This window comes from Momordica charantia, assembly GCF_013281855.1.
Source record: "Momordica charantia cultivar OHB3-1 chromosome 4 unlocalized genomic scaffold, Mcharantia_2.0 BLBB01000004.1, whole genome shotgun sequence".
Lineage (NCBI taxonomy): Eukaryota > Viridiplantae > Streptophyta > Magnoliopsida > Cucurbitales > Cucurbitaceae > Momordica > Momordica charantia.
The window spans coordinates 20,911,559-20,924,973 of record NW_028275162.1 but is presented as its reverse complement, the minus strand read 5'-3'; the positions used below and the strand labels follow the sequence as shown (position 1 = coordinate 20,924,973).

At 33.7% G+C, this 13,415-nt stretch overlaps 1 protein-coding gene across 3 annotated transcripts; it reads left to right on the top strand.

Annotated features, from left to right (window-relative positions):
• The first annotated feature begins 3,546 nt into the window (after window positions 1–3,546).
• On the top strand, window positions 3,547–11,329 carry LOC111015621 (histidine kinase CRE1). 3 transcript variants are annotated; one of them, XM_088122654.1, is made up of 12 exons: window positions 3,547–4,229; window positions 4,863–5,342; window positions 5,509–5,742; window positions 5,855–6,024; window positions 6,439–6,657; window positions 6,752–6,938; window positions 7,785–7,836; window positions 7,936–8,165; window positions 8,304–8,402; window positions 8,603–9,312; window positions 9,738–10,304; window positions 10,628–11,329. In XM_088122654.1, exons 2-12 carry the CDS (start codon window positions 5,001–5,003, stop codon window positions 10,851–10,853), a joined length of 3,036 nt encoding a protein of 1,011 aa, XP_087978780.1. In that variant the 5' UTR covers window positions 3,547–4,229; window positions 4,863–5,000; the 3' UTR covers window positions 10,854–11,329. The 3 variants fall into 3 exon arrangements, with proteins under 3 accessions (XP_087978780.1, XP_022146396.1, XP_087978781.1); XM_022290704.2 differs by having other exon boundaries at window positions 3,549–4,229; window positions 9,804–10,304; XM_088122655.1 differs by lacking the exon at window positions 3,547–4,229 and having other exon boundaries at window positions 5,202–5,342; window positions 5,437–5,742.
• The last annotated feature ends 2,086 nt before the right edge of the window (window positions 11,330–13,415 follow it).

Here is a 13,415-nt window from a genome sequence, read left to right as displayed (position 1 = left end):
GAAAATGAATACCAATATTTCATGGTCCCATGCAATCTTCCACTAAGATATATACTTTTTCTTTTTTTTTCAAATAAGACCAAACTCTTTCTCTACCATTTATGATGCTTTTAGAAAAGACTTGCCATACTCTGCCTGTTATGGTACTAAAAAAAATTTGGTAAAAATGACCCTTCAAGAAATAATGTCTTATCTAATTTATTTGTGTTTTTTCTTTTTGGTATACTAATTGATGTATTTTCCTTTTGCTGATCATGACAAACAAGAGAGAAAGACGGAAAAAGAAATATTTATTATGTTTTTCAAAAAATTAAAAAGGTCGTCAGATTTTTATTGATGGTCGGTGGGAAAATGGGTGCTAACACGTCACCACCTAAATATTTTTCAATAAAATATTTTTGTATATTGTGTTTGGAAATTAAAACACTCCAAACAATTTATCCAACCACAATTATATCCAGCGACACAAATAAGAGATTAGAGGGAAAGCAATAAATGACACGAGAATTTATACTAGTTCACCACAATAGATTATGGACGACGTCTAGTTTTCCGCTCAGACGTGGATTCCACTAATAAGAGATTGGATACAATGACTCAAATATCTCCCTCATATATTCATCCTCTATGTATTATCACACACTATACTTAGGTACAGGAATGAAAAACTCACAATACAATCAATATCTAATTACCTCGAATACCTCGATCTTGATCTGCCCCAACTCTACTACGAATACTCCTAACGTCTCAAAATTGCTGATATTTTCTACTGTTGTAACCTAAAACCCGAAACTGCAGTATTTACAAAGTTGATACAGTACCATGGCGCTACAGACAGAAAAATTCATTTGCATGCCTTATCGCGACAGTGCCACGACATTGCCTCCTTCACTTACTTTTCATCCCTCTTCGTCCTGACGCGTCTCTAGCTCGTTCCGACATCGATCTCCACCAATCCCAATATATTGATTCTAGTAGGCACATCCCATTTTTTAAAATAGTCTTCAAAGTATTCTAAAAAAGAAAAATAGTCTTCGAAAATAAAAGTAATTTTCAAAATACCTCTTTCCTTAATTATCATTTTTTAATTGGGTATAAACTATCTTTTAATGTTGGTTGTCCATCAAACTTGTATAGCATTAGGTTCCTTTAGAGTTCAAATAATTAAATTATAATTGACATCAAAGTTCAAAGGGATTCGATTAAAGTCATCTCAATTTAGAATTTTAAAAAAATAAATACAAAAGGATAGTGACAATATTTATTATATGATTAAAATCATCCAGATCAAGAGAATTTTTGAGAAATTGGTCAAGATCTTCCCTGATTTTATTTTTTTATATCACACGAAAAGGAAGATTTCTTTCCCACTAAAAAAAAAAAATCAATTCTTGACTTTTCCACAACTTTAATGAACAATAAAATTTTTTAAAAAATGTGGCCAACTCTAAGCTTGATTGATTGAATAATCCACGTTCGTACACGTGGCCTGTTGATTGTTTTGGACGGCGTTGATTTGGAAAATCAAAATGTGGGTCCCGAGGAGAAGATGTGAAAAAGACCAGCCTGTCTGTTCTTAGTGAAACTCACCATTCAAAAGGGAAATGTAATCTTAACGAACTCAAAAAGAGAAAAAATAATCCAATTTCATTATTATTATTATTTTATTTTCTTATTAATGAGTGTTACATATCATATACTTTGATTAATATACTACGACAATTGTCTAACTTTATAATATTGAAAATTTGTTTACTTATAAAAAATCGAAATAGTAAATAACTGAAATGAAAATTAGTTGATATGAGAAAGTTATTTATTTGATATTGTTTACCAGAAATTTTCTAAAATCAAAATTAAAAATTTATTGATGTTATCTATTAAAATGGTGTGGAATGGAAATAGAATCACAGTAATTAGAATATCCTTTCCTTATTTATAATTGATTAGAAAAAGTGTGCTAATATTATTTTTAATTAAAACATTAATAAATTTTAATTTATTTTATTGATAAATATTTTTGTTTTTATATATAACCCTTTTGTATTAACAAATCATAAATAATTAAAATAACATTAAACTAACTACAAAATATTAATATAATTTTTATTCAACCACCATGTTAATATAAAATGTTAGTAAAATTTATTATTATAACATTTAATATCAATGAAATCAATTTTAACAATTTTATTTAAAGAACAATGTAAAATTAAATAATTGATAGATTAAATTAAAAGGTGTACTATGTTATAATAAAATCATATCATTTAATAAAAGTAGTGTATTTTTATGTTAAAAGAAAAATTATTAATATTAGAAATAAAAAACGAGTATAGGTCTAACAGTAATTGGCATATATCAAGGTTGGAGAGTTCAATCCTCCAGCCCAACACTAAAAAAAAATGGTAAAATAATTTATTAAAAAGTTATATATTTCATTAATAAATGAGAGAAAAGGACAAAACTGTAATGTAAGACCCATGTAACAAAAAATGTGAATAAGGTTTAGGTGAGAATAAAATTACCTATTTTTAGAGTGATGATATAGTTTGACGTGTATCTCACCAATTTTTCAATTCCTATATTTTAGTAAACGTGAAAATTTTGATTGAAACCAAATTTAATCCGACCTTAGTCTCACAAAATTAAGACTTTAATCTCCTAAGTAGCCACCATAAATCACCATCTCCATCCAATTCCGTTGCAAAACCCCAACAAAAAATGAAAAACATTTACACCTTCGAGTTTTGGCACAGTGGCAACAGGTTTGGACGTTGACACCTAAGATCCAGGTTCGAGCTTTCTTATATCTATAAGTCAAAAAGATAATTATTAAAGCGTTAAATTACACCTCTAAAGTTTTGATAATTGTGCTTCTTTAGTCTTTCAACCTATAAAAGTTTCAATTAATTACGTTTAAATTCAATATTATCATTTAAATATTGACATTGCCTTTTTTTTTTCAAGTTCTTTTTTTTTTCCTTTTTTAGGAAATTTCTTTTTCAAGTTCAACAAGATAAGTGAAGAGTTTAGAATTTATACATTTTAAGAAATACGTAGCTGAGTTATAATCTTGGAAGTACTTGATAAACTAATAATTAATTATTTTACCCTGTCATTTTCTTTCGTTTATATACATTTTAATTTTATTGAGTCATTTCTATTTATCCTTCGATGTTACATCATACCACATTATTACTAGTATATGTCTTCTAAACATGAATAAACTTCAAATCATAAAACTCATTACCCGTTGAAAGAAAGTGATAAAAAAGTCATAAAGTCATAAATTTAATAGAAACTTTTCACATTTAAAAGCTAAACAAACAATAAAGAGATCTAAGATTAAATTTGTAGTTTTAAGTTTGATTAATGAAAGAAAAGGAGGGTGGATTTGGAAATTTGATGGAAAAGAGAAGGGGTTAGAGGTAAATTGACAGGGAATGAGATCCGAGCATTGTCGCCATGTCACTATCACACAGATTTGCGATGGAGATTTTCGTCTTCCCCTTCCTTTCCACCAATTCGATTCTCTCTCACACAGCAAAGAGTAGAAGAAGAAGAAGAAAGAAAAAACAAACAAAAAACAAAACCAAAAAGAAAAAAATAGAACTAAAGAAAGAAAAAAAATACCCAGATGGAAAATGGGGATGATTTTAGCCAAGTTCACTTTCACTATGGTTTCAGCTTAGAAAACAAAGAAATTTGGGATTTCTGATTCTGGGTCCGCTCAGGTTGAAGGTAATTTGATTTCCATTATTTTTAATGGAGGTTCTGTGAGGCCATACTTGTACTCAGTATAAAAAGCGAGCTCCCCAGCAGAGGAGAGAGAAACAGAGAGGTGCGACAGTTTGGTGAGGAAGAGAATAATATAATATGAAAAGGGAGACAAAGCCAGAGAGGAATAGAGTCACAGAGAGAGAGAAAGAAGACGACATAGTGGGAGTGTGCAATAGTAAAAGGGTATAGGGGAAGGCGAGCGAATAGGGAGACAGGAAAGTCAGGGGAGTATCCCAGAAAATCCTTCAAAATCTTTAAAAATTTGATACCAATTTGCTCTCCTCCAACCACCAAGCAAAAGGGGGAAGAAGAAATAGAAGAAAACCCATGTGAAATTCTGCTGTAAAAGCCACTCTGGATCGACTGTGGAGGAGCCTTCTTCATCGTCTTCCTCCTCCATCTCTGGAAATCATTTGCAAACATTGCCTCTTTTTTATACCCAGGTGAGCAAAATTGCAAAAGCATTGTTTCTTTTGATGATCCACTTTCCCTTTTCTTTTTCTTTGTTTTTTTTTTTTTTGTCTGTCTGTATCTGTGTGTTTTCTTTCCTTCTTGAGTTCTTCGCTGCGCGTGTGAGGTTTTTTCTTGGGAGCTGAGGGTTCAGGTTCAGCTGTAGGTTTGATTATTATTTAATGGAAGTGAAACATGTTAACTGAACTTCACGCCTGGAGGAGAGGAGTAGAGAGGGACATGATTTGCTTTCCCCTCTGATTTTTTAGTTTTTCCCAGTTTCCTTTTTTGTTACGCAAGGACCTCATTGACCGGAAAGTATATGACGAAGGGAATTCTTTGGAATGTGGGCTTTTCTCTCTCCCTCGGTTGTTATTTTAAAGAAAATCCCATCTTTTAAGAGTCAGGCTTGTCTTTGAGAATTGAGAGGCCCTCTTTATTGATACTGAGTCAATCCGCCCATCGTCTTTTCTCTCTACTATAGAAATGGGTTTTGTCGAGCGGCAAAAGGGAAAAATGGGTTTTCTTTTGGGTTGTGCTTTCTAAGCTTTAATAAACCCAACAGGTCAAATGCTGTTGTGACAATCATCCTCTTGTCAACTTTTTCCTTTTCTGTTTAATTGCAGAAGGCTTTTCATAGAAATTTTCAGAAAATAAAGGGAGCTGAAGAATGCTGCTCGGTCGTCGGGGTTGGTCTAGTTTTGGTAAGGGAATGAAGTAGAACAAGAAGTGAAAGAGGAAGGCGAAGCAGAGGTTTCTGGAAGATGGGTATGAAAATGCAGCAAAGTCACAATTCTGTGGCCATGAAGTGGAATGAGCAAATGGGAACAACAAAGAAGGGCTACACATTTGTTCAAGCTAACAGGGCTTGGCTTCGAAAGTATCTTCTGCTCTGGATTATGGGGATGGCGTTTATCAGTATGATAATCTATAATGGAATGGATGCTGATAATAAAGTGAGAAGGAACGAAGTGTTGGAGAGCATGTGTGAGCAGAGGGCAAGGATGTTGCAGGATCAATTCAGTGTTAGTGTTAACCATGTTCATGCCTTGGCTGTCCTTGTTTCCACCTTTCATTACTTCAAGAACCCTTCTGCAATTGATCAGGTTTGTGAGCTTTGTACATTGGTTTCTTCTTATATTTTTGGAAATCTGAACTCTGCCAAGATGTAATAGTTCTTTTCTATGCATTTTCTTGAAGGAACTGGCATTTTACTGTTTTTCCCTTTGGTATGGTACGGTTGTTTGATGAGCCTAAAACACAACAATGTAGGAAACTTTTGCCGAATACACAGCCAGAACTGCTTTCGAACGGCCTCTTCTCAGTGGGGTGGCATATGCTCAAAGAGTGGTTCATTCAGAGAGGGAGATATTTGAAAAGCAACATGGGTGGATGATAAAAACAATGAAAAGAGAACCTTCGCCGATTCGTGATGAATATGCACCAGTGATATTTTCTCAAGAAACAGTCTCTTACATCGAATCACTGGATATGATGTCAGGAGAGGTAGAGCTACATGAGCTTGATACTTTAGCTTCTATGTTGGATAAAAGTGGTATGTTGGTCTGTATTGTTTTTCCTCTCTCATCTGGATAGATTTCTGCCCAATGTGATGCAGGAGGACCGTGAAAATATTTTGAGGGCTAGAGCAACAGGGAAGGCTGTTTTAACGAGCCCCTTCAGGCTGCTAGGTTCTCATCATCTTGGAGTTGTTTTGACGTTCCCTGTTTACAAATCCAAATTGTCATCAAAACCAACCGAAGAAGAACGTATACAAGCAACAGCAGGGTCAGTCTGGATATGTAGTTTTATTAGGAATGTGAATTCATATGTGATTTATTTTCTCATTATTAAGTATAGAAAACATATCATTACTTGCCAAATATTATCAGTGGTTCTCAATATGGGTTCCTTTTTCTTTTCCTTGTGTGGATGTCCTTCACTATGACTATATAACTTTGTATTCATTATTTTATTTGGTTAATTCTCAAGGGGTATTATGCACATTTTCTTATTTTGATCTTTTGAATACGGTAAAGGCTAGTTTTCTATTGGCTCTATACTGCCTCTGGCTTGTTTGGCTTGGAAGTCGAATTCTAATCAAAACATAACTTAATTTTCAAATATCTTTATCTTTAACATTATGTGAGAGGTGAAACTCTATATGCTAGATATGTTAAATCGTTTCTTATCTAAAAGCAGCTATGTTGGTGGGGCGTTTGACGTCGAGTCCCTCGTGGAGAACTTACTAGGCCAGCTTGCTGGGAATCAAGCCATTTTGGTGAATGTATATGATATCACAAACTCTTCTGATCCCCTTGTCATGTATGGCCATCAATATCACGATGGTGACCTGTCTCTTTTGCATGAGAGTAACCTTGATTTTGGAGATCCATTCAGGAAGCATCTGATGGTTTGTAGGTAAAGCATTCTGTCATGTTAGTTACAGTCACTATTCTGATGTTGATTGTTTGTCTCTTTGACTTATGGCTTTCCTCATGTGGATATGGAGCAGATATCAGCAGAAGGCTCCCACATCCTGGACTGCTCTAACTACTGCATTCTTATTCTTCGTGATTGGGTTATTAGTTGGCTACATTTTGTACGGTGCAGCCACTCACATTGTGAAGGTTGAAGATGATTTCCATAAGATGCAAGTTCTGAAAGTTCGAGCGGAAGCTGCTGATGTAGCAAAATCCCAGGTCTGTCGATCAGGTCATATAGTTACTTGAAACTTAAATGCTTAAAAAGAGAGAAGGAAATAGATGGAATTAGGGTGAGAGAAAAGGATGGTTGGATGAAAGTTCTAAATAAATCAGATTCTTTTTGTTCAAGTTCAAGTATGTTATAGTAGATAATGGCCTTGTTACAGTGTCTAGTACAGAGCCTAATAGGAGGATAAATCAATAGAATAAGCCAACTATATCTTTACAACGTCTACATAATATCGAAACTTAAATATTGAAATATCTTGATTATGACTTCTACTTCTTTACCACATTGCCACATGCATTTGAATTTACAACTTATCCTTTTGACTTATTAGTCAAAAGGATAAGTTGTAAATTCAAATGTCTTTAAGATCATGGATTCAAAGTAGGATGATCACCAAGAAGATAAGAATGGTTGGTTCGAGTGTGTGAGCATGTTGGCTGATGTGGCATGTGTGTGGGACCCATTAGCTATTAGGTATGATGTAAGCATGGATAAGATGTGAGTAAGAGTCTATAGCCTTAGAAGTGAGTGAGGAGAGACATCTTTTGGTTTTTGATTCGAGTCTTGGAAATGTGGAGAGGACAATAGCTCTCGAATCTCCCTTGGATATGTACCTCTATGTTATAATCAATAGTTTAGTTTTATCATAACTATCCTCTGGGAAACAGTTTTTCAATGCCAGTGTTACGTGGGATTAATCAAGTTGCTTGTTTGTGGGAGGACATGTTGTTATCCATAAAAAAGAATATAAGACCCTTGTTAATGTTAGTACTCTGCATTGAATTTTCTTCATGCATCTCTCGATTTAAATCTCTCTTTCGTTTTGGTTTCAGTTTCTTGCAACTGTTTCCCATGAAATTAGGACACCAATGAATGGCATCCTCGGTATGTATTTCCTGTCAAGCTTCACCTTTTCCGAATTGACTGGTTTTTTTATATACAAAGGATACTCAGGTTGCTATACCATTGTGTGCATCATTTCAGGAATGCTTGCTCTGCTTCTGGATACAGATTTAAGTTCAACTCAGAAGGATTATGCTCAGACTGCTCAGGCTTGTGGAAAGGCACTGATCCAATTAATTAATGAGGTTCTTGACCGAGCAAAAATTGAAGCTGGAAAGTTAGAACTGGAAGCAGTTCTGTTCGACATTCGATCAATACTCGACGACGTCCTATCTCTATTTTCCGAGAAGTCCAGACAAAAGGGTCTGGAGGTAGGTCATATAGATATTATTCCTTTTTTAAATTAACACGTTTGCTGGCTGTTTGTTACATATCATGATACCTGATAACTTCCTTGCTCTTTTCCATGGTCATTTCAACCACTATTGAACATCTATTCGAAAATGAAGCTGGCAGTCTTTGTTTCTGACAAAGTACCAGAAGTTGTGATTGGAGATCCAGGAAGATTCAGACAAATTATAACAAATCTTGTTGGTAACTCTGTTAAGGTGAGTGGACAGTCCTGAATATATTCTGAATTCAAATCCAATATGAACATTTATTCAATCTTTTACCGCATCCTTTACTTGCAAGTTTGGATTGTTCGAGTTTTCTTTTGGGACCGGTGCAGTACTTCCTTGATGTGTATCATTATCTAAATGGTTGGAGACTCCATAAAAATTAAAAAGAGCTTTTTCTGTTTTTCCAGTTTACCGAAAGGGGACATATATTTGTTAAAGTACAGCTAGCTGAGCACTCAAAAGGCTGCATTGACTCAAAATATGTCAATGGTACATCAGACAGTGACTTGTTCATATCTGGTGGTCGTGAATTTAAAACTTTAAGTGGATGTGAGGCGGCTGATGATCAGAACAGTTGGGATAACTTTAAACATCTAATTGCAGATGATAACTTCCAGTCGAATACTGCTTCAAACAACACAGAAGTAGCCGACGAGTGTTGTGGTCATGTTACTTTGATGGTAAGCGTGGAGGATACTGGAATTGGGATCCTTTTACAAGCCCAAGATCGAGTTTTCATGCCCTTCATGCAAGCAGATAGCTCGACCTCCCGAAACTATGGAGGAACAGGTATCGGCTTGAGTATCAGCAAATGTTTAGTTGAGCTGATGGGTGGTCAGATCAACTTCATAACCCGGCCTCAGATTGGAAGCACGTTTTCGTTCACTGCTGTTTTAGGGAAATGCAAGATAAACTCAATCAATGACATGAAAAAACCCAACTCTGAAGAAATTCCCCCAAGTTTTAGGGGAATGAAAGCCATAGTAGTTGACAGGAAACCAGTTAGAGCTTCTGTAACAAGATACCATTTGAAGAGACTTGGCATCATAGTTGAAGTCACCAATAGCATCAACTTGGCAGCTTCCTTTTGCAGAGAGAATGGTTCCACAATTCCAGGGTAATGCCTTTTCTCTTATTCTTTTTCTGTTTTAAACATTAGTTGAAAATATTGAAACAGGTGGAATCACTTTTTAGGTTAAATCCTATTTTGGCCCCTCACTTTCCTACTTATTTTGTTTTAGTCTCTAAACTTACAGTGGCTCTGTTTTAGTCCTCACCATTGATTTTTCATTAATCTTTTGAAAAAATCTGGATTTGTTTCTATTAATCGTGAACTAATATGGTCTTAATGCAAGGTTGAAGGACTAAGTTTTCAATAGCGTTTTCAAACAGTGAAAAAATAAATAAAGAAAACTTAAACCAATAACAAAATCTTTATCAAAGGAGACCTCAAACATTTGGAAACATTTCAAAGTGCAGATGGTCACTGGTCAGTGTTCTTTTTTCTTAGATTCACCAAGATATTTTGGTCTGCTTGTTTAGTGGGCCTTTCTGCAGATGGTTTATGTTGCAACTTGCTGAGAGGAAGTATTTTGTTGAATTTTTCAGAAACACAATCCTTCCAGATATGATCTTAGTGGAAAAAGATACATTAACTTCTGATGAGGAATGTGGAATCATTCATCAACTGAACTGGAAACAGAACGGGAGTTCGTTGAAGTTACCGAAACTAATCCTTCTCGCTACGAACATTACCACTACAGAATTAGACAAGGCAAGGGCAGCAGGTTTTTCAGACACCGTGATCATGAAACCGTTAAGGGCAAGTATGGTGGCTGCCTGTCTTCAACAAGCACTTGGGGTTAAGAATCAGAGACGGGAAAGGTGCCTGCCAAATGGTTCTTCTTTCCTCCAGAGCCTTCTCTGTGACAAGAGAATCTTAATTGTTGATGATAACCGAGTAAACCGTCGGGTCGCTGCAGGCGCTCTGAAGAAATTCGGTGCAGATGTTGAGTGTGCAGATAGTGGGAAAGCTGCTCTGAAGTTACTTCAGCTACCACACAATTTCGATGCTTGCTTCATGGATATTCAAATGCCAGAAATGGATGGGTATGTTCTAACAAATTTTCTTCATTTCTTCTATCTAAACCGTGCAGGACTTTAATTATAATGGTAATGTTCTTCATTTATCCTTTGGGTTTTGGCTAAAAGTATGAAACCTTCATCTCAAACCCGAAGTTAGTTTGAGACTCTTGGACTCAAATCACAAGGGTTATTATGGAATGCTGAACCCTTTTCTGATTTGAATCAGAAAAGTGTTTCTCAAAACAGCTCCTGAACAACCCGTTGCCTTTAACGTCTTGATTTATCTTTTCTTATTTGAATAGAAGCTGTAGAGTAAGTTTTCAGTGTAGTTTTTATGGAAAATGCAGGTTTGAGGCGACTCGTCTTATCAGGATGATGGAGAGCAAGGCAAATGAAGTGGGAGGATCTGCAGCAGAAGGCAAGTGGCATGTACCGATATTAGCAATGACTGCAGACGTGATTCATGCTACGTATGATGAGTGCCTGAAATGCGGGATGGATGGCTACGTCTCGAAACCCTTCGAGGAAGAAAATCTATACAAGGAAGTAGCCAAGTTTTTCAAAAAACCATAGCCCATCAAAGGCTCGATGAATCACAAAAGTCCATCAGCTGCAATTCAAAGAAGCTGAGGCAAAATCTCCATTGCAGCAGACCTCCTTTTGGTGGGTTGGAAAGTGCCAGCAAGTTTTGACACCATTGCTGGTGCTAACTGTCTTATTACTGATGACTCGGGATCAAGTTCGACAGGGGCATCGCAAATTCTCAACCGCCATTGCGATTCAAGTTTAAGCCGTCACCGTTCCTAACTGAGTACCTACCTGTAAAATACAACAGAAATTTCCATCCCCAGATGGATGTATAAATGGCTGCAAAGGGGGGAAGGAACTAAGATGTAAAGTCTCATATTTTAAGACCTCTTCTAATTATCTTGATAGTTGGTTTGGCTTAGGACTGTCTTTTGGCTAAATAGTTACATCAAGCTCATTCACAAGTTTATTGAACATAAAAGGTTGGAAATCTGTAATTACAGTATAAGAACTTTTAAGTATGTGTTCTAATATCAAAGCTATGAAACGAGGTCCTACGAGGCGAAACTAACTTTGGATCGATATCTATTAGGGGTGCGAGTTGAAACAGAAAAAATTGAATCAAATTTGTTGAATTAATCGGTATCAATTGAGTTTCGTAAAGTTTCTAAGATGAACAATAGCATAGTTTAAATGGGATTTAACTTTGGTAGGTTTGAAAGTTTTTTATAGTCAGAGAATTGATTTGAATGTTGGTTTTAATTTTTCTTTTCAAGTCTAATCTTGGTTTTGGTAAAATATTCCTAATAGCTCCTAAAGTCATATTCAATGGAAAGTTCACTAACAATAACTACTTGATTACCTTATTTACGTTGGATTATAACATTCAAACAATTCAAGTGGTCTATTTCTTTTATTATTATTAGAAAAATTGATTAAACAAAATACGTTGGAATGGAAGTTTGAACATCTTACATTTTCTAGTCAAGAATATATCATTTAAATAGTTAAGTTATTTTATGTTCACAATTGAAGTTGTTTTAAAAAGGAAGTTCATAATGAATGCTTTTTGAGTTCATAGTAACAAAAGAGATAAAACTGAAATGAAAGAATAGCGTTTTTTATAGACCACAGTAATAGTATATCTTAACTTAACTAAAAGAAATACATAACACACATTTGTATATACAAGTGCTGCCCACCATTTTTTTATTTTATTTTATGTCATCATGTACATTGGTCTTAATCCACCATATGGAGAATAAATTAATTAAATAAAAAAAAACATAGACAAACAATTTTATTCAAAGATTAAAAAATATATTGATTTTTTTAAATACCCCAAGTACGGAAGAATAATTATATATTGAAGATAAATCTTGAGGAACATAAATGGGTCAATTTTTGCTCATTTTGGACTATTTTTCAAAAATCAAACTATTCTTCTATTTATTATTTAAAAATTTGAGAAAATGATGCTTCATATTTAATATTTTCTTATTGACTATGATTGATAGGTATAGTTTTATTTGAATGGATCGAAATTTTTCAATAATAAATCTATTCATAGAACAACCAAAATAGTAATTTATGGTGGGCATAATAACAAATTATAACTTATTTCTCGTCCATATCTTATTTTGGTTTTTTTTTTTTTTTTTTTGAATTAGACAATGACCATCTAGGAAGGTGACTATTCTAACCTTCAAACAATTCTTACATTTATTATTTGAAAATAAAGAATAAAATCATGTTTCATATTTAATAATTTTTAATTGATTGATAGATCTAATTTTGTTTTAATTATATATTTATGTGACAAAATAGTAATTTTTTTTAGTATAACATTTGGGAGTGTGAACAAAAATAGTAATTTAAGATGGAGATAAAAGTAAATAGTATAACCTTGCATCCTCATTCTTAATTATTCAACTTCAAATTCTCTTTACAAATTAAAAGTAAAACTAAAAAAAGATTGGAGAATATTAAAAGAAGAAAGAAAAGAAAATATTGCATAAATGTCATGAATAATAGAGTAACCTAAATAGGTATGAAGTTTTCCAAAAAATACATTTCCATAAAATATGAAAGAATTTTGTAGTTCAAAATATTTTTGAATATGAAGTAAATGTAGAAAACGTAAAAAAATGCAAAAACTTTAAATTTCGACAAAATATTGATAATATTAATAATTATTAAAAATAAATTACAATAGTTCAAATAAATTTCTCTTTGAAAAGAAGTTCAAATAATTTCATGATTCTATTTTAAAGTTTTAAATATTTTGCTACAATATCAATCATAATTTTATTTAGGTTTAAATACTTTTTTTTCGTATTTTGAGTTTGGTTCATTTTGATCCATGTATTATCAATTTTTGTTTATTTTAGTCCACGTATTTTCTCAAAATGTTTGTTCAGTAGTTTTAAAAAGTGACCGTTTTGTTTATTTTAATTATGATTTTAGTACGATACTTCACTCACCAAATTTCTTAAAATATAACCATAAATTTTTATGTAAGAATTTTCATTAGGTATAAAATTTAGAGATGTATATTGGTCGGTCGGGTCAATTTTAAGACCCAAACCAATGCGGATCAACTGAATA

Bases quoted from the DNA above. Each gene is read 5' to 3' on its own strand.
- LOC111015621 (XM_088122654.1), top strand. From the start codon at position 5,001: ATGGGTATGAAAATGCAGCAAAGTCACAATTCTGTGGCCATGAAGTGG. The intron at 6,658-6,751 runs GTAAAGCATTCT...GATATGGAGCAG, and splicing joins AAGCATCTGATGGTTTGTAG to ATATCAGCAGAAGGCTCCCA. The intron at 8,166-8,303 runs GTAGGTCATATA...TCGAAAATGAAG, and splicing joins CCAGACAAAAGGGTCTGGAG to CTGGCAGTCTTTGTTTCTGA.